Source organism: Salmo salar, chromosome ssa13 (assembly GCF_905237065.1).
Source record: "Salmo salar chromosome ssa13, Ssal_v3.1, whole genome shotgun sequence".
NCBI classification, from domain to species: domain Eukaryota; kingdom Metazoa; phylum Chordata; class Actinopteri; order Salmoniformes; family Salmonidae; genus Salmo; species Salmo salar.
Genome location: NC_059454.1, coordinates 28,703,597 through 28,725,284, shown reverse-complemented (window position 1 = coordinate 28,725,284; position 21,688 = coordinate 28,703,597). Strand labels below are relative to the sequence as shown.

Genomic DNA, 21,688 nt, shown 5'->3' with positions numbered 1-21,688 from the left:
CCACAAATGAAAGAATTTGAAAGAACTCAGATAAGCCATGCGTTGCATTCACTTCCAGGTAAGACTTTATTTGATGCCTGGATACATTTACATCACTTTTACGTCATGCTTGTTTTTGTTTGCAAACTTTGTGATGGCTTCGCTTCATTCGTTATGTAGGAGTTGTTTAATCAACATTGAAGTGGGACATGGAAGCTGAAACAAATGCTTTGTTGGGATGTCCTTTAAAGTTCATCAGATATATTTAGGGCTGGAATACGCACAAACAAATGGTTGATACCTGTTGACTGCATCTGGTGGTCCAAAGGAATGGAACACCACATGGGTCTGTCATTCTTCAGAATTACCACGTTTCATACATACTAACTATTTGGGATGAAATGTATTCCGTTTTTCTATTCACTTCAATGTAAACATTATCACTTCTGCTACATATGCACACAACTCTTTTCCTGACATGGCTTGGAATGGGGCAATGAAGGACATCCAATGTGCCTTTCACACAAATGCCAATACCAGAGAAGAAGAGTGAAGAAAGGCTCTGCTGGTGTTCTTTTCTGTTCTAGGTCTTGACACAGTGGAATGATAGCCTTACTGTAAAGGTATGCGTGAAGGGCTGTAGGAAGTCAGGCAAAGGAGAGCAGATAGTTGGTAGCAAAACGGAGCCTTTTATTTGGCGACCCAAAAGCACACGGAACAACTAACATGAAATACAAATAAGGGTTTAACATAACCCAGTGTAACCAGCCTAACGTGCGCATGCATGAACAGATAAACAAACATGGGGGAACAGAGGGTTAAATAATGAACAAGTAATTGGGGAATTGAAACCAGGTGTGTAAGACAAAACAAATGAAAAGTGGATCGGCGATGGCTAGAAGGCCGGTGACGTCGACCGCCGAACGCCATCCGAACAAGGAGAGGAGCGAACTTCGGCGGAAGTCGTGACACTTACTGAGAGTATGGGCACTTGGGCAGGCAGGGAGGTGGTGAAAGCTTTTCAACTGGAGCAAGTCACGTCGGATCAAGGCTATGCTGTGAATTAGTTAACCCGCCATTAATTATTCAGCAAGTTTCAAGAGCTATCCATGAAATCTACCATTATTCCTCTTGGGAAAGTAGACAATGATCTTAAAGATGTCATATTACATAAAACTGTTTTTAAATTCACAAGCACTGGTCTTGAGTATGCCCACTCTGAATGCAATATCACATGCTTTGATGCAATTCATTTATTTTGATATTAGAAGCTCCATTCCCCATCTGGTAAAAATCTTCTAAACTTGTGAAAACTTGTAAAACCTAAACTGTCCAGTATACAGTTTCACTATGTCTTACCATCATAACCAAATTGGGTATATACATTGCCCTTTGATTCGATTGTTTGCCTTTGCAGAACATGCATGAGCCAAGATGATTTGGTCCATTTAGTTGCATTCTACAATGCAGGCGGGTCTCTGTGCATGTTATAGTGAAACATGACACAACTCTGGGATGTTCCCTTCCAGTGTTAATATAAAAGCAGCAGAAGAATCAGGGCCATAAAATGGATACATTTGAAATGTGGGACTGAGAGTTGCGGGTGCGGCGGGAGGCACAGTAACATAAAACCCAGTGAGGAAGCCCAGGGATGTGTCCCCTGGGTTTAATCCAGTGTGGCGTACAGAGCATGTCACAGCCTGCAAGGATTATGTGTGCTGGACTAAGTTGCCCTACTCTCTCCTCGTTGCCCTACTTTTCATTGAAATATGGAGAGAAAGAGAGCGAGAGAGGGATAGATTTCTATATTGTAGGAATGCAGGGACAGATGGAGTCATGTGGTGGGGAGGGGGACATAGAGAAAGAGGTAGTGGGAGAGAGAGGCAGAGAGACCACCACAACTTTATTCCCCTCTCCCTCTCACATTGTTAATTCTGGTTTAAAAATACTTATTGGGCGGTAGATAATGGTGGATTTGTTTGTTACACATTACAGGCGTGTTAGCTTTGTCGTGCATAGTTTTATTTTAGCGAGAACAGCCTCAAAACCTACCCTTTAACCTTACCACACATAGCATTGCAATTTTAGATATTACGTTTTTTATTTTTATTTTTTTATTTTTAGATAACCTCTTTATCTCATACAGAATGTATAATACTCAGCTTTAACATAGCCTTCCATGTGTTGTGTGTAACACGATCTCGGCAACATACTGTGCACACTCAGTTGGACTGAAACTGAAGAGCCTTGATGACACATGTCTAGTCATGAAAGAAGTGTGACACGCAGTAACTAATGTCACCCCCCTTCCCCTGTCCGCTAATGCAGCTACAGTTCATCATATTGTGCATGCCTTCAGTGTTGAGCCTTGTGTGTTAGCTACTGTATGACATGGAGAGCTGTAGCTAGCATCCACATAGACCCGCCTTTTCCCTTCTCCATCCTTTCCACTCAGACTCCCGCTCCCTTCCCTAACCCTCTTGGCTCAGTCCATGGGAATTCTTAGTGGGTCACTACCCCTGGCCTCTTTATTCCCATTTAGCAGCAGCACCAACACCTGGCTCGCCACTTCCTCACAGCTCCTCATTAATCCACACTGATACTAACAGGAACTGAGCACCCGGAAAATGGCCTAATTGGAAGCAACAGTGGTTCCCTGTGTTCAGAACTGATTTGCAGACCAATTGTTTTGTCTGAGCTTGACTATAAAATGTTTACTGTTGTAATGTCATATACACCTATGTGAGAATGCTGTTCATTGACTGTAGCTCAGCGTTCAACGCCATAGTGCCCTCCAAGCTCATCACTGAGCTCACGGACCCTGGGACTGAACACCTTCCTCTGCAACCAGATCCAGGACTTTCTGACGGGCCTCCCCCAGAAGGTGAGGGTAGGCAACAACACATCCGCCACACTGACCCTCAACATGGGGGCCCTTAAGTGGTGCATGCTTAGTCCCCTCCTGTACTCCCTGTTCACCCACGACTGCATGGTCGCGCACAACTCCAACACCATCATTACGTTTTCTGACGACACAACAGTGGTTGGCCTGATCACCGACGATGAGACAGCCGATAGGGAGGAGGTCAGAGACCTGGCAGTGTGGTGCCAGGACAACAACCTCTCCCTCAACATCAGCGAGACAAAGGATCTGATCATGGACTACAGGAAACCGAGGGTCGAGCACGCCCTCACACACATTGACGGGGATGTAGTGGAGCAGGTCGACAGCTTCAAATTACTCGGAGTCCACATCACTAAGGAATTATGATGGTCCACACACACCAACACAGTTGTGGAGAAGGCACAACAACCCCTCTTTCCCCTCAGGAGGCTGCAAAGATTTGGCATGGGCCCTCAGAACCTCTAAAAGTTCTACAGCTTCACCATTGAGAGCATCTTGACGGGCTGCATCACCGCTTGGTATGGCAACTGCTTGGCATCTGACCACAAGGCGCTACAGAGGGTAATGTGTACGGCCCAGTACATCACTGGGGCCGAGCTCCCTGCCATCCAGGACCTCTATACCAGGCGGTGTCAGAGGAAGGCCCTAGAAATGTACTCCAGCCACCCAAGTCATAGGCTGTTGTCTCTGTTACCACACGGCAAGCAGTACCAATGCACCAAGTCTGGAACCAACAGGACCCTGAACAGCTTCTACCCCCAAGCCATAAGACAGCTAAATAGTTATTTAAATAGTCCGGGTAGCTATTGGTTACCTATCTGCATTGACCCTTTTATTATATCATTTATTTTTATTGTATTTAACCTTTTTTTTTACTTGGCAAGTAAGTTAAGAACAAATTCTTATTTACAATGACGGCCTACCAGAAGGCAAAAGGCCTCCTGCGGGACTATCTCTTTTGACTCATCACACACGCTGCTGCAACTGTTTATTATCTGTCCTGTTGCCTAGTCACTTTATCCCTACCTACATGTATATGTACATACAGTGTCTACCTCAATTGCCTCGTACCCCTGCACATCAACACGGTACTGGTACCCCGTGTATATAGCCAAGTTATCGTTACTCATTGTGTATTTATTCCTCATTTTATTATTTGTCTATTTCTTTAAGTATAGTAAGCCTTTCACTGTTGATCTACAGCTGTTGTTTACGAAGCATGTGACAAATAGAATTACATTTTATTGATGTCCTTTAGCCTCTCTGATCAGTTGATTATGGGAAGTTTTAAATCTTTTGTTGTTACTCCACTCCCTCTCTACCACAGGTGGCTTACATGAAACTGGAATCGTTGACCATTGTGGTTATTTGTGGTAATGTAATTGACACAGATATAGTAATGGACACTAGATCCTGGTTCATATTGGTCTAGTTTAATGTTTGGTCTCATATATTGCTGACATTATAACATTCTAATGTGGAATTTGTTGTGCTAATGCTGGTTACAAAGACTTTCTGGTTATAAAAAGTATTCTACATGGCCAAAGGATGTTGACACCTGCTCGTCGAACATCTCATTCCAAAATCATGGGCATTATTATGGAGTTGGTTCCCCCTTTGCTGCTATAACAGCTTCCACTCTTCTGGGAATGCTTTCCACTAGATGTTGGAACATTGCTGTGGGGACTTGCTTCCATTCAGCCACAAGAGCATTAGTGAGGTCGGGCTCGCAGTCGGTGTTCCAATTCATCTCAAAGGTGTTCGATGGGGTTGAGGTCAGCGCTCTGTGCATGCCAGTCAAGGTCTTCCACGCCGATCTCGACAAACCATTTCTGTATACACCTCGCTTTGTGCACGGGGGCATTGTCATGCTGGAACAGGAAAGGGCCTTCCCCAAACTGTTGCCATGACGTTGGAAGCACAGAATCGTCTAGAATGTCATTGTATGCTGTATCGTGAAGATTTGCCTTCACTGGAACTAAGGAGCCTGAACAATGAAAAACAGCCCAAGCCCATTATTCCTCCTCCGCCAAACTTTACAGTTGGCACTATCCATTCAGGCAGGTAGCATCCTATGATGGTGCCACGTTGAAAGTCACTGAGCTCTTCAGTACGGGCCATTCTACTGCCAATGTTTGTCTATGGAGATTGCGCGGTTGTGTGATCGATTTTATGCACCTGTCTGGTTGTTCAATGTCATGACCGAGCACTCTGAGCTGGCTCTGTTTGGCAAACAGTAGGTTTGCCTATCTGTTTGTACTTTCACTCTGCCTCTGTGTTTTCACTATAATCAAATAGTACAGTAGGTGGTTAGCTAGGTCCATATTGGTTCACATGTACTGTTAGAAGGATGTTAGAAGAATCTCAGATCAATGATCATTAGACGTGATGAAGTATAGAGTAACTACATGATGTTGTGATCCATCTCTAAGAACTCAGGATCAGCCATGGTCTTTGCCCTTTCAGCAACCAATGGTGTAACAAAGCAATCTGTCAATCAATCAAAGTACATTTATATATCATTGTTACATCAAAAATAACCTAGCCTAGATCCCAAAGACCAAGCAGCAGCACAGTGGCAAAGACAAAATTAAATCTGGAGAGAAACCAGACTCAGAGGTTCCTCTGATAATGGATATCATAATGTACTGTATAGTGTGTCCCATCTCTCCTCTCTGTCCATCAGTCGAGAGTTTTAGACAGAGGTGTGCTAAAGAGAGATCATCTGGGGCTGTTTTTCTCCTGAACATGTGACTTGACTGGGGGGAAAAATGTTTGTTTTTTAATGGTTAAAAGCAGGAGATTTTCCTGGTTGGGTTTGGTTGCCAGTGCGAAATCCTGGCCCTAGCATGGCGACTCGAGTGTCGATTCTCTAGGGTGGCAGACTGTATTTCAGTGTCTTTGTGGACCAGCCATTGATGCTCATGGCTTTCCATAAGTCGTTGTCCTCAACAGCAGATGTGGGGGTACCAGGCAGTGTGTTGTCATGAGGATAAACACTTGATAAACAACTAACCCTTTCCCCCCAAAGTATAGTTTCCATATAGTTCAATTTTGCTAGAGAGAGAATGGTGCTCAGTCTGCATAGTCAGAGAACAACCCATGTTCTACCACTGTATAGGTATATTGTAGCCTGTCCCCCTCCCTGTATTCCCTACCACCATATAAGGCTTAAATATATCTCATCACTCAGCAGCACTGCACTGATAGGACCCTGTGAATAATTTAAAATGTGTCAGTCTACACAAGCAAAGTCAGTCTACACTGGGCGAATTGTGGCCGACTTGCCCTCCCCCCTCTGGTGGGGGTAGTAAGATGAGAGATTATGAGCTTTAGTGTGTGTGTGTGTGTGTGTGTGTGTGTGTGTGTGTGTGTGTCTGGATACTGACGTTCAATTATTATGGATTGGTTATAGTTCTAGATTGATGGCGCTGTTTGTATTTTTTGGTGTTGCTGTGTGTGAGGAAGAGTGAGAGAGAGGGGGGGACGAGGGCAAGACAGAGCAGATGTCACCGGGCAGAGTCATCCATGACCCTTCCTTCTGTAGCAAGTGCGGTTGAGGTGCAGCAGAATGTCCCTGTGTCCCCCTTAGCGACTGCACAATAGAGGTCTTCACAGGTCCAACAGGCACGAAATTCTGAGATCTGACCTGGGACCCAAGCGGGTCCGGGTCCTAAATTTAGACTTTTGTCTCGGATCTGGGTCGAGTCTGATATAATTGCCATGAGTTTCGGGTATGTGCAATTAAAATAAATGTACTGACTGGACCCGATTGGACCCGTCCTCTGTTAATTTAATGTGTGTGAGTCAATGAAAACTGTGTGAGCTTGTTATCTGTGTCAGCCAATTGCAACACAATAAAACATATAGCTTATGTCCAGCTGAAACTGGTTCCGGCTGCTCACGTCACATGCGCCTGATGCTGGCGAGTGCGAGTGAAAGGAGCCTTGGCCTGGGCTACTGTTGATTGCGTAGATGGAGGCCTTTTTTATTGAAGTAAAGCAAAAGCTAGAGGAGAAAGAGTATAGTGAAAAGCAACTTACAAGACCCCGGAGCACAGAAGACGGTATCCCGGAGCCTATTATTTTCTCTTTGTTTGTTATTTAAATATACACCCTTGAAACCGAGCTAATACAATTCTGTCCGTGTCTAATCTGTGTAAACGTCTTGACCAAACCCCCTGGTTTGTATTTGATCCCCTGCTGATTTTGTACGTTTGCCCACTTACAAAGAAATGATCAGTCTATAATTTTAATAGTAGGTTTATTTGAACAGTGAGAGACAGAATAACAACAAAAAAATCCAGAAAAACGCATGTCAAAAATGTTATAAAATTATTTGCATTTTAATGAGGGAAATAAGTATTTGACCCCTCTGCAAAACATGACTTAGTACTTGGTGGCAAAACCCTTGTTGGCAATCACAGAGGTCAGACGTTTCTTGTAGTTGGCCACCAGGTTTGCACACATCTCAGGAGGGATTTTGTCCCACTCCTCTTTGCAGATCTTCTCCAAGTCATTAAGGTTTCGAGGCTGATGTTTGGCAACTCGAACCTTCAGCACCCTCCACAGATTTTCTATGTGATTAAGGTCTGGAGACTGGCTAGGCCACTCCAGGACCTTAATGTGCTTCTTCTTGAGATACTCCTTTATTGCCTTGGCCGTGTGTTTTGGGTCATTGTCATGCTGGAATACCCATCCACGACCCATTTTCAATGCCCTGGCTGAGGGAAGGAGGTTCTCACCCAAGATTTGACGGTACATGGCCCCGTCCATCGTCCCTTTGATGCGGTGAAGTTGTCCTGTGCCCTTAGCAGAAAAACACCCCCAAAGCATAATGTTTCCACTGCCATGTTTGACGATCGAGATGGTGTTCTTGGGGTCATAGGCAGCATTCCTCCTCCTCCAAACACGGCGAGTTGAGTTGATGTCAAAGAGCTCCATTTTGGTCTCATCTGACCACAACACTTTCACCCAGTTGTCCTCTGAATCATTCAGATGTTCATTGGCAGACTTCAGACGGGCCTGTATATGTATTCATGTTGCTAGGGACTCTTTTGGAAGAAGCTAGCTAGCTAACGAAGAACAACAAAGAATATCTAGTTAACAGAAGAAAAGAAAGAGAAAATCAGGACAGAAGAAAAAGGATATCAAAGTGAAACAGTTCTCTAAAGACACAGGAGACAATAATACAAGAAACAACACTTCTGTAGCTTGTCAACTATGTGTCTGTCTATCCCTGTTCTCTCCTCTCTGCACAGGCCATACAAACGCTTCACACCACGTGGCCGCTGCCACTCTAACCTGGTGGTCCCAGCGCGCACGACCCACGTGGAGTTCCAGGTCTCTGGCAGCCTCTGGAACTGCCGGTCTGCAGCCAACAAGGCTGAGTTCATCTCAGCCTATGCTACCCTCCAGTCCCTAGACTTCCTGGCGCTGACGGAAACATGGATTACCACAGATAACACTGCTACTCCTACTGCTCTCTCTTCGTCTGCCCACGTGTTCTCGCATACCCCTAGAGCATCGAGCCAGCGGGGTGGTGGCACTGGAATCCTCATCTCTCCCAAGTGGACATTCTCTCTTTCTCCCCTGACCCATCTGTCTATCTCCTCATTTGAATTCCATGCTGTCACAGTTACCAGCCCTTTCAAGCTTAACATCCTTATCATTTATCGCCCTCCAGGTTCCCTTGGAGAGTTCATCAATGAGCTTGACGCCTTGATAAGTTCCTTTCCTGAGGATGGCTCACCTCTCACAGTTCTGGGTGACTTTAACCTCCCCACGTCTACCTTTGACTCATTCCTCTCTGCCTCCTTCTTTCCACGCCTCTCCTCTTTTGACCTCACCCTCTCACCTTCCCCCCCCTACTCACAAGGCAGGCAATACGCTTGACCTCATCTTTACTAGATGCTGTTCTTCCACTAATCTCATTGCAACTCCCCTCCAAATCTCCGACCACTACCTTGTATCATTTTCCCTCTTGCTCTCATCCAACACTTCTCACTCTGCCCCTACTCGGATGGTATTGCGCCGTCCCAACCTTCGCTCTCTCTCTCCCGCTACTCTCTCCTCTTCCATCCTATCATCTCTTCCCTCTGCTCAAACCTTCTCCAACCTATCTCCTGATTCTGCCTCCTCAACCCTCCTCTCCTCCCTTTCTGCATCCTTTGATTTTCTCTGTCCCCTATCCTCCAGGCCGGCTCGGTCCTCCCCTCCTGCTCCGTGGCTCGACGACTCACTACGAGCTCACAGAACAAGGCTCCGGGCAGCCGAGCGGAAATGGAGGAAAACTCGCCTCCCCTGCGGACCTGGCATCCTTTCACTCACTCCTCTCTACATTCTCCTCTTCTGTCTCTGCTGCTAAAGCCACTTTCTACCACTCTAAATTCCAAGCATCTGCCTCTAACCCTAGGAAGCTCTTTGCTACCTTCTCCTCCCTCCTGAATCCTCCTCCCCCTCCCCCCCCTCCTCCCTCTCTGCGGATGACTTCGTCAACCATTTTGAAAAGAAGGTTGACGATATCCGATCCTCGTTTGCTAAGTCAAACGACACCGTTGGTCCTGCTCACACTGCCCTACCCTGTGCTTTGACCTCTTTCTCCCCTCTCTCTCCAGATGAAATCTCGCGTCTTGTGACGGCCGGCCACCCAACAACCTGCCCACTTGACCCTATCCCCTCCTCTCTTCTCCAGACCATTTCCGGAGACCTTCTCCCCTTCCTCACCTCGCTCATCAACTCATCCTTGACCGCTGGCTACGTCCCTTCCGTCTTCAAGAGAGCGAGAGTTGCACCCCTTCTGAAAAAACCTACACTCAATCCCTCCGATGTCAACAACTACAGACCAGTATCCCTTCTTTCTTTTCTCTCCAAAACTCTTGAACGTGCCGTCCTTGGCCAGCTCTCCTGCTATCTCTCTCAGAATGACCTTCTTGATCCTAATCAGTCAGGTTTCAAGACTGGGCATTCAACTGAGACTGCTCTTCTCTGTGTCACGGAGGCTCTCCGCACTGCTAAAGCTAACTCTCTCTCCTCTGCTCTCATACTTCTAGACCTATCTGCTGCCTTTGATACTGTGAACCATCAGATCCTCCTCTCCACCCTCTCCGAGTTGGGCATCTCCGGCGCGGCCCACGCTTGGATTGCGTCCTACCTGACAGGTCGCTCCTACCAGGTGGCGTAGCGAGAATCTGTCTCCGCACCATGCGCTCTCACCACTGGTGTCCCCCAGGGCTCTGTTCTAGGCCCTCTCCTATTCTCGCTATACACCAAGTCACTTGGCTCTGTCATATCCTCACATGGTCTCTCCTATCATTGCTATGCAGACGACACACAATTAATCTTCTCCTTTCCCCCTTCTGATAACCAGGCAGCGAATCGCATCTCTGCATGTCTGTCAGACATATCAGTGTGGATGACGGATCACCAGCTCAAGCTGAACCTCGGCAAGACGGAGCTGCTCTTCCTCCCGGGGAAGGACTGCCCGTTCCATGATCTCGCCATCACGGTTGACAACTCCCTTGTGTCCTCCTCCCAGAGTGCTAAGAACCTTGGCGTGATCCTGGACAACACCCTGTCGTTCTCCACTAACATCAAGGCGGTGACCCGATCCTGTAGGTTCATGCTCTACAACATTCGCAGAGTACGACCCTGCCTCACACAGGAAGCGGCGCAGGTCCTAATCCAGGCACTTGTCATCTCCCGTCTGGATTACAGCAACTCGCTGTTGGCTGGGCTCCCTGCCTGTGCCATTAAACCCCTACAACTCATCCAGAACGCCGCAGCCCGTCTGGTGTTCAACCTTCCCAAGTTCTCTCACGTCACCCCGCTCCTCCGCTCTCTCCACTGGCTTCCAGTTGAAGCTCGCATCCGCTACAAGACCATGGTGATTGCCTACGGAGCTGTGAAGGGAACGGCACCTCCATACCTTCAGGCTCTGATCAGGCCCTACACCCAAACAAGGGCACTGCGTTCATCCACCTCTGTCCTGCTGGCCCCCCTACCTCTGAGGAAGCACAGTTCCCGCTCAGCCCAGTCAAAACTGTTCGCTGCTCTGGCACCCCAATGGTGGAACAAGCTCCCTCACGACGCCAGGACAGCGGAGTCAATCATCACCTTCCGGAGACACCTGAAACCCCACCTCTTTAAGGAATACCTAGGATAGGATAAAGTAATCCTTCTAACCCCCCCCCCCTTAAAAGATTTAGATGCACTATTGTAAAGTGGTTGTTCCACTGGATATCATAAGGTGAATGCACCATTTTGTAAGTCGCTCTGGATAAGAGCGTCTGCTAAATGACTTAAATGTAATGTAAATATTCTTGAGCAGGGGGACCTTGCGGGCGCTGCAGGATTTCAGTCCTTCACGGCGTTGTGTGTTACCAATTGTTTTCTTGGTGACTATGGTCCCAGCTGCCTTGAGATCATTGACAAGATCCTCCCGTGTAGTTCTGGGCTGATTCCTCACCGTTCTCATGATCATTGCAATCCCACGAGGTGAGATCTTGCATGGAGCCCCAGGCCGAGGGATATTGACAGTTCTTTTGTGTTTCTTCCATTTGCGAATAATCACACCAAATGTTGTCACCTTCTCACCAAGCTGCTTGGCGATGGTCTTGTAGCCCATTCCAGCCTTGTGTAGGTCTACAATCTTGTCCCTGACATCCTTGGAGAGCTCTTTGGTCTTGGCCATGGTGGAAAGTTTGGAATCTGATTTGATTGATTGCTTCTGTGGACAGGTCTTTTTTACAGGTAACAAGCTGCGGTTAGGAGCACTCCCTTTAAAAGTGTGCTCCCAATCTCAGCTTGTTACCTGTATAAAAGACACCTGGGAGCCAGAAATATTTCTGATTGAGAGGGGGTCAAATATTTATTTCCCTCTTTAAAATGCAAATCATTTTATAACATTTTTGACATGCGTTTTTCTGGATTTTTTTAAATTGTTATTCTGTCCTCACTGTTCAAATAAACCTACCATTAAAATTAGAGACTGATCCTTTCTTTGTCAGTGGGCAAACGTACAAAATCAGCAGGGGATCAAATACTTTTTCCCCCCACTGTACGAGTTGATAGCTCAGTTCATCCGTGCCCAACAGCAGGCAGTTCAGGCACAAACGCTGGAGGAACAGCGCCTACAAAATGTCCACCTCGTTGAGGAAATTAGGAAGCTACAAGGAGGAGTGAAGCTCTATTGGACTCCAGAAGTGTAGTTACGCTCGTAGCCACAAGCCTGCTGGCCCAGGTGACCGAACGTGGCAGGGAGATGTCCGTTTCCTGTGTCCACGGTGACACCAAGCGGTATCTGACCGTACAGGCCAACATCGTGACGCCACAAGGGAGCTGCCAGATGATGGTGGGTGCCGAACCGGAGTTGCCGATACCCCTCCTCGTGGGACGAGATTGTCCGCTGTGGAGGCATGAGCTGAGGAAAAAGGTACGAGCCAGCGGGAGTCGAGAGCGAGAATGACCCGTTCGCCTGCACGGCCCGGAAACAAGCGGTTGACAAACCCTTATGTACAGGTTTGGAGTCTGAGGGGGCGCCCGACACCCCCCCCCCCCCCGGTGAACAACTGGAGCCCATCCTCCCCCTCATCAATTTTGAGACAAGGTGCTGGTCTTAATCCCCATGGCAGAAAGTATGTTCCTGGCAACATGGCACGGGCCGTACGAGATGATAGAGTAGCTGGAACCCGTCAATTACTGCGTACAGCAACCGGGGAGGCGGAAACCCCAACAGATTTACCACATTAACCTATTGAAGAGGTGACACGAGAGGACAGCCTTGGCCGTGTTATGGTCAGGACCCAGGATGCCAACGGTACAAGTGGTGGTCCCAAGCAATAAGGATCTCGACCCGACCCAGAAGCAAACGCTCCAGGAGCTTGTTGATCGGAACACGGCGGTCATTGAACACCACGTTCGCACCCAGTTCAGGGGAAACGATACGAAAGAGGCCATGTCGGATCCCCGAGGCCCGAAGGAAGGCAGTGAAGCAGGAAGTGGAGGCTATGCTGAGGATGGGGTTCATCAAAGAGTCCCACAGCACATGGTGAAGCTCCATCGTGTTGGACGGTAGCCTGTGGTTCTGTAATGACTTCCGGGGTGTGAACAACATCAGCTTGTTTGATGCCTACCCCATGCCGAGTGTGGACTAGCTCATCGACCGATTAAGAAAGGCCCAGTACATCAGCACCCTCGACCTGATCAAAGGATATTGGCAGGTACCGTTGGCAGCCTCCTCCCAGAAGAAGACGGCGTTTTCGATACCGGAGGGCTTATATCAGTACCGGGTGCTCCCATTCGGTCTCCATGGACCCCCGCCCACGTTCCAGCGACTGATGGACCGAGTCCTCTGACCCCACCAACAGTACGCAGCGGCCTATTTGGATGATATCTACAGCCAAGGTTGGATTGACAGCAAACCCCAAGAAATGCAAGCTAGGGTTCGAGGAGGTGGAGTACATGGGGTATTTGATCGGACAGGAGGAATGTCAAACCCCAAGAGAGGAAGGTCCATGCGGTACGTGACTGCCCATTCCACGTACCAAGACACACGTCAAGTCCTTCCTGGGAATGGCAGGATACTACAGCTGGTTTATCCCCAACTTTGCGGCTATAGCCTTCCCCTTACCGATCTAACCAGGGTCCGCCTTCCGTAAACAGTGAAATGGACGGGTGAGATCGAAGCGGCATTCAGGCGCCTAAAGGATGCGCTGTGCTCCCATCCGATTCTCGTAACGCCCAATTTCTAGGTACCAATGTTGGTCCAGACGGACGCATGTGACATGGGACTAGGGGCCGTCCTGTCCCAGGTACATAATGGGGAGGAGCACCCCATCATGTACATAAGCCGAAAGCTGATACCCAGAGAAAAAATTTACTCTATTGTCGAGAAAGACTGCCTAGTGGTGAAGTGGGCGCTAGACACTCAAGACCATGCTCCCCTGGTCTGGATGGCCAGGGGAAGGGACACAAACGATCGGGTCACCAGGTGGTTATTGTCCCTTCAACGCTTCTCGTTTTCTGTTGTGTACATGTCTGGAGCGAAGCATGGGAACGGGGATGCCCTATCGAGAAGGGAGACATACGTTGCACTGAAGACACCCCCCTCCCCGACAGAGCTAATGTGGGGTGGGGGGGGGGTTCCATGTACAGTAGGTTAGCCACCAGGGGGAGACTCGTCGAGGCCTGGTGACAGAGTCTACATCACACGCCGATGGCTCCCTCTGCTGGATGTGCCAGGTCTCAACGGGCTCTCCAGCCAGGTCTAATTGGGGCTGATTGTGGTTGGTGAGTAATCAAGGAGCTGATTGCTCACCAGCTGGACAAGTCCCATAAAGCTGCAAGAAGGACAGCAGACGGGAGTGGGGACTGGGGGAAGAGAGTAACAGAGGGAGCTCAGTTTTGTTCCCCACAGGATACAGCAAGACCCCGGAGCCCAGAAGACAGTATCCCGGAAGAGGTCTCCTGGAGGAGACCTATTATTTTCTCTTTGTTTGTTATTTAAATAAACACCCTTGAAACCGAGCTAATACAATTCTGTCCGTGTCTAATCTGTGTAAACGTCTTGACCAAACCCCCTGGTCTGCCACAATGCCTATATCTGTATAGCAGAGGTAGCCTATAAAGAAATGCATGTCGTTGTCGGAAACACGGAGCCGGAATATCTCTTATCTTTCTCTGGTTGCTCTAGGACTAGGACTAACCTTCTCTTCCGTTATATTTATATAAAAATTGTATCATACAGTAGATGGCTAGCCCTATAGGTTTATATGCATGCAATGCCCAGAGGCATTTGGCGCTCATATCTCCGACTGATGAACCATGAAGTGGACAGTTATTGCTTTAGGAAAGTAAAAACCAATAAAACAATAGGCTATAAAGCAACAAAAAAAATATTGAATTTTTTGCAAATGTATTAAAAATAATACATGAGATGAGACTCAAAATAATGCTATGAGACTGGAAATTAAGCTCAGATGCATCCTGTGTCCATTGATCATCCTTGAGATGTTTCTACAACTTGATTGGAGTCCATCTGTGGTAAATTCTATTAATTGTACATGATTTGGAAAAGCACACACTTGTCTATATAAGGTCCCACAGTTGACAGTGCATGTCAGAGCAAAAACCAAGCCATGAGGTCGAAGGAATTGTCTGTAGAGCTCTGAGACAGGATTGTGTCAAGGCACAGATCTGGGGAAGGGTACCAAAATATTTCTGCAGCATTGAAGTTCCCCAAGAACACAGTGACCTCCGTCATTCTTAAATTGAAGAAGTTTGGAACCACCAAGACTCTTCCTAGAGCTGCCCACCCAGCCAAACTGAAAAATTGGGTGAGAGGACAAGTACATTAGTGTGTCTAGTTTGAGAAACAGATGCCTCACAAGTCCTCAACTGGCAGCTTCATTAAATCGTACCCGCAAAACACCATTCTCAACATCAACAGTGAAGAGGCGACTCTGGGATGCTGGTCTTCTAGGCAGAGTTGCAAAGAAAAAGCCATATCTCCGACTGGCCCATAAAAAGAAAAGATTAAGATGGGCAAAAGAACACAGACACTGGACAGAGGAACTCTGCCTAGAAGGCCAGCATCCCGGAGTCGCCTCTTCACTGTTGACGTTGAGACTGGTGTTTTGCGGGTACTATTTAATGAAGCTGCCAGTTGAGGACTTGTGAGGCGTCTGTTTCTCAAATTAGACACTCTAATGTACTTGTCCTCTTGCTCAATTGTGCACCGGGGTCTCCCACTCCTCTTTCTAGTCTGGTTAGAGCCACTTTGCGCTGTTCTACAGAAGGGAGTAGTACACAGCATTGTACAAGATCTTCAGTTTCTTGGCAATTTCTCGCATGGAATAGCCATCATTTCTCAGAACAAGAATAGACTGACGAGTTTCAGAAGAAAGTTATTTGTTTCTGGCCCTTTTGAGCCTGTAATCTAACCCACAAATGCTGATGCTCCAGATACTCAACTAGTCTAAAGAAGGCCAGTTTTATTGCTTCTTTAATCAGGACAACAGTTTTTAGCTGTGCTCACATAATTGAAAAAGGGTTTTCTAATGATCAATTAGCCTTTTAAAATGATAAACTTGGATTAGCTAACCCAACGTGCCATTGGAACACAGGAGTGATGGTTGCTGATAATGGGCCTCTGTATACCTATGTAGATATTCCATAAAGAATCTGCTGTTTCCAGCTACAATAGTCATTTAGAATGTTAAATGTCTACGCTGTATTTCTGATCAATTTTATGTTATTTTAATGGACAAAAAATGTGCTTTTCTTTCAAAAACAAGGAAATGTCAAAATGACCCCAAACTTTTGAACGGTTGTGTACATGTAAAGACTCCAGAGATATACAGGTAAAGACTCCATAGAAATACAGAAAGAATCCAGAGATCAAGCGAAGAGCAGAGGGGATAGGTAGCCCTGTTACAACCCTCTATCGAAGGATGAAAGGATGAACCTGTGGCTAGAGAAACAGACTACTATTTTCTCCTCACAATATTTCACAATGACAATAACATGTGTCTTGCTGTACGGAGCGCCCTGTTTTGCAGTTGTGCTTTTTAATAGTACATGAACTTGTACCTCTTGATTTCTCTGTAGAAATACTCATGGACTCTACGACGGCAACAGCAGAGCTGGGATGGACTATCTACCCAGCATTGGGGGTGAGTAGAACGTTTTACTAACTTTTAAAACTTTTAGTAATTTTGCAGATCCATTTTTGGATCGTCTCCAGTAGCATCAACATGAGAAGGCCAATGTCGAACAACAACAACAACAGTATATCATGAATTAATACTTACCCCTATTTGTTTACAACCATGTTCATACGGCACTGTTGTTGGGAATACAATTAGGGGCAGTAATACTGTATATCAGGTCTTACGTAGGAAAAGACCATCAACCAGCTTGTGTGAAATGCAGGTTGACATTTATTGTTATGAGTCTTGCCCTGGAGGCAGAACTGAGTGATTTCCTCTAGATGGGCCAGCTTCAAAATCAAAATTGGCTATATTGTAAAAATGAATGGAAACAAAAATGTGCTTTTTGGTTTTAATTTAAGGTTAGGGTTTGGCATTAGGGTCAGCAGTGTGGTTAGGGTTAGAGTTGGGTTTAAAATCCAATTTTATGACTTTGTGGCTGTGCCAGCTAGTGACCACTCTGTAGAGCTGCCTCCAGGCAAGATTCATGACAATAAATGCCAACCTCCCCGTGGTGTAGGGGTTAGAGTTAATCAAAATAAACTTCGAAGTCAAAGTGATTTGGGGGAAATTTGCCTACGGATGCCTTTTCTGTAAAATGGAGAGGTGGGAGTTTGATGAATTGCAAAATTGTTTTATTTATTATGCTGAAGGAAGATTGTCTTGTCATACAGAAATTAAGCATTTATCAAGTGTGTGTGTGTGATGTAAGGAAGATAAACAATGTGAAAGCAGGTCAAGCCGCAAACCAAGTGATATTTCAAGGGAGTCTTATTGCTAAATAGTCTGAGTGTCAGCTCTTTGTGCAAGCCTCTGAACAAGGTAGCCCAGGAAGACAATTGTCTGACATGAAAATGTACTATTTTATGTTTGGTACCTACGGTCCACAGGAGGTTGGTGGCACCTTAATTGGGGAGGAGGGCTCGTGCTAATGGCTGGAGCCGCATAGGTTGAATGGTATCAAATACATCGAACACATGGTTTGATGCCATAACATTCGCTCCGTTCCAGCCATTATTAATTGCCGTCCTCCCCTCAGCAGCCTCAACTGCTACGGACTGTGTTAGTAATTTTGAAGAGGTGTGAAGTCTGGCTCATTTGCCCTTCTAATTTATTCATTTTTCACATGCAGAAAAAGTTACATAGACAAAGGTCTAAATTAAAATGCAGAAATATAGCAATCTTATCTGATAAAAATGTTATCTGACAGTTTATTCAATTGGATTTTGTAACTTAGAAACTTGTCCAAAAGTGTCCAATTGGATGATTTATGTATTTCAATTATATTTCATATCATATGGTCATATCATATTGTTACCACATTTATTGTGATAATAACCATAATATGGGTTTTGGGGGTTTTATTCCCTTGAACAGTAATAAAATGACCAGTAATCAAATGTCCTGTTAAATTAATACGTTGACTGATGACTTGTTGTCACTGGTCATGGATGTTAAACTGACCTCTTGCTCTGTCTGTCCCTGGCAGTGGGAGGAGGTGAGTGGATACGACGAGAACATGAACACCATCCGCACTTACCAGGTGTGCAATGTCTTTGACAACAACCAGAACAACTGGGTACGCACCAAGTACATCAGCCGGCGAGGGGCCCAGCGCATCCACGTGGAGATGAAGTTCTCGGTGCGGGACTGCAGCTCCATCCCCAGCGTCCCCGGCTCCTGTAAGGAAACCTTTAACCTTTACTACTACGAGACGGACTCGGACACGGCCAATAAGTTGTCCCCGGCCTGGATGGAAAACCCCTGGATCAAGGTGGACACTATCGCAGCCGACGAGAGCTTCTCCCAGGTGGATCTGGGCGTCCGGGTGATGAAAATCAACACAGAGGTACGGAGCTTTGGCCCTGTGTCACGCCAAGGCTTCTATCTGGCCTTCCAAGACTATGGCGGCTGCATGTCGCTCATCGCCGTGCGCATCTTCTACAGGAAGTGCCCCCGCGTGGTCCTGAACGGCGCCGTGTTCCCCGAGACCCTGTCAGGGGCGGAGAGCACCTCCCTGGTGGCAGCGCGGGGTGTGTGTGTGCCCAACGGGGAGGAGGTGGACGTGCCCATCAAGCTCTACTGTAACGGGGACGGGGAGTGGATGGTGCCCATCGGGCGCTGCATGTGCAAGGCTGGGCACGAGGCGGTGGAGAACGGCACCGTGTGTCGAGGTGAGAGCTGCTGACATAATGTGTTTACTGCTACTGTGGGCGTTTGGCCTTAGGGTCTACAAATGTTGCAGAATGAGAAGGAGAGAGATATTGTTGTGGTCTCACTTATGTTTACCAAGATCCTCCCATATAGAAATAATCATTATGTTTACTAGTGAGACTAGTGATAAACCAGAGGATAGAGACATAAAGTGTCATGGACATAAGGACTTTGGTTTACTAACTACAGAAGTATCACTAGGGGAACAAAATGAATGCCCGGAAAGATGGATCATGAATGTACTGTAAAGGGTAGAATGTTGATGGTAATTAGAGGTGTCTTTAAACCGTAGATTTGTTCCCAGCCAGCCTGGTCTCATAGACTGGACGTGACATAGGAAATGTAAATCCTGCACACTCAAATTATACTGAACAAAAATATAAACGCAACATGCAATAATTTCAAAAATGTTACTGAGTTACAGTTCATATAAGGAAATCAGTCCTTTCAAATAAATTCATTAGGCTGAATCTATGGATTTCACATGACTGGGCAGGGGCATAGGCCACTCCAACAGTGGGAGCCAGGGCTTTATTACAGACAGAAATACTACTCATTTTCATCAGCTGTCTGGGTGGAAGGTCTCAGACGATGCCGCAGGTGAAGAAGCCGGATGTGGAGGGCTGGAGTGGTTATATTTGGTCTGAGGTTGTGAGACCGGTTGGACGTACTGCCAAATTCTCTAAAACGATGTTGGAGGTAGCTTATGGTAGAAAATGAACATTCAATTCTCTGGCAAAAGCTCTGGTGAACATTCCTGCAGTCAGCATGCCAATTGCACGTTCCCCCAACATTTGAGACATCTGTGGCATTGTGTTGTGTGACACAACTACACATTTTAGAGTGGCCTTTTATTGCCCCCAGCACAAGGTGCACCTGTGGAATGATCATGCTGTAATAAGCTTCTTCATATGCCACACATGTCAGGTGGATGGATTATCTTGGCAAAGAAGAAATGCTCACTAACAGGAATGTAAACAAATTTGTGCACAAAAATTGGAGAGAAATCTGCTTTTTGTGCGTATGAAAAATGTATAGGATCTTTCAGTTCAGCTCATGAATCATGTGACCAACACTTTACGTGTTGTGTTTATATTTTTGTTCAGTATAATATGATTGGTTACATAAGGTTACTTAAAGCAAAAAATGAAAGTCGAGTGGTTGGTCAGGGTGGATGAGTCGGCAAATTACGACATTATTATTATTATTATTATTGGAGCGTCTCAGATTTACATTTACTATGTTACGTCTACACCTGAGTCCAGGTTGCATCCTTACTTTCAGAAAGATCTCACTGTTTGCCAAGAAAGCACTACCCTGTCTCTTCCCTTACCCCTGGTGTAGGGAGAGACAAGGAAAATGTCAGTCTTACTCTCTCACACACACACACACACACACACACACACACACACACCAGTGATGTAGTGTTAAAAAAAATAGGTGTGTAAACGCTGATCGCCGTTCATGGTGAGTAAAGTAACACTCCCTATACTTTCAATAAAAGTGGGTTAACACTCAGGCAAAATAAAAAGGTGCGTAACCGGTCTTTGTGTTTATTCTCCACTGCACCACTGTCACACACACACACACACACACACACACACACACACACACACACACACACACACACACACACACACCGTTAGACACATCTAGACAACAGACAATTTTTTTTCCTCTGTACCGGCGGATATGATTCCACTGAACGAGTGGGGAGTAAGAATGAAGAGAGACTTTTGGCAGCGCCCTCCCTGCTGCCATTGACAGAATCTAAATGGGGGGAGCTGATGGATGGAGATGGCTAACATCCTCAGCTGCCGTGCGGCAGCAGTATGTCTCACTCATTTCCCCCCACAATAATCCCCTATAATTCCTTGCTTTAATGGCGGCCATAATTTACTAATTATGAGCATGGGAGGGCTCATTTTCATGTGTCCCTGGTCATTTAATTAGAAATATCAAGCTCTGCTAATGAAGCCCTCAACGACCCATTCTGCTATGTTTCACGGTGTGATGGTTTGTATCTTTGGGGGGAGGAGCATTTAAATAGCCAGGGGTAGCCAATGATATCACTGCACTTTAGTCATATTGTTACACCCAGTGATACCCAGTGACATTTTGTTTAGTCCTTCAGGAAGTCATTATTCCAGAGTCCATTTGTGATTGTAATTTGACATGGCAGGCCTCGTATGACAATTGAAGGAAGACAGAGACTTCATTTCACCATCATACTTACTTTTATACCTCATACTTAGCTTTTATATATAGTCCATAGCCGACTCATATATTAATAACCTACGGTGAGCTCCAAAAGTATTGGGACAGTGAAACATTTAGTTTTTGTTTTGGCTCTGTATGCCAGCACTTTGGATTTGATATGATACAATGACTATGAGGTTAAAGTGCAGACTGTCATCTTTAATTTGAGGGTGATTTTCATTCATTTCTATTGGGCACAAAATAATCTGAAACACAACCAAAACAAACAGCAAATGCATCCAAAATGCATTTGCGTCTAATCATTGCATGCTAGGATATAGGAACAAATACTAAACTTTTGACTATTTTAATACACATATAAGTGCATTTGTCCCAATATGTTTGGTCCTCTAAAATTGGGGGACAGTGTACAAAAGTGCTGTAATTTCTAAACGATTCACCCGATATGGATGAAAATACAGTCAAATTAAAGCTGCTAGTCTGCACTTTAAACTCAGTAATTGTATAATTTCATCCAAAGTGCTGGAATACAGAGCCAAAACAACAACAAATGGTAAATATCCCAATACTTTTGGAGATCACTGGATACTTCCAGGTTTACGTAAGCTATGTTAGGACCAGAAATGCCATATGTTTGGAGGAAAGACATGAATAGAGATTGT

At 46.0% G+C, this 21,688-nt stretch overlaps 1 protein-coding gene across 2 annotated transcripts in view; it reads left to right on the top strand.

Moving 5' to 3' along the window:
* LOC106566817 (ephrin type-B receptor 2) overlaps positions 1-21,688 on the top strand; it is a 56,860-nt gene that overhangs the window by 13,680 nt on the left and 21,492 nt on the right. For both annotated transcript variants that reach the window (XM_014135243.2, XM_014135242.2), the window contains exons 2-3: positions 16,492-16,556; positions 18,082-18,766. In XM_014135243.2, coding sequence (XP_013990718.1) covers positions 16,492-16,556; positions 18,082-18,766 — 750 coding nt within the window. The remainder of the gene's footprint in view (positions 1-16,491; positions 16,557-18,081; positions 18,767-21,688) is intronic.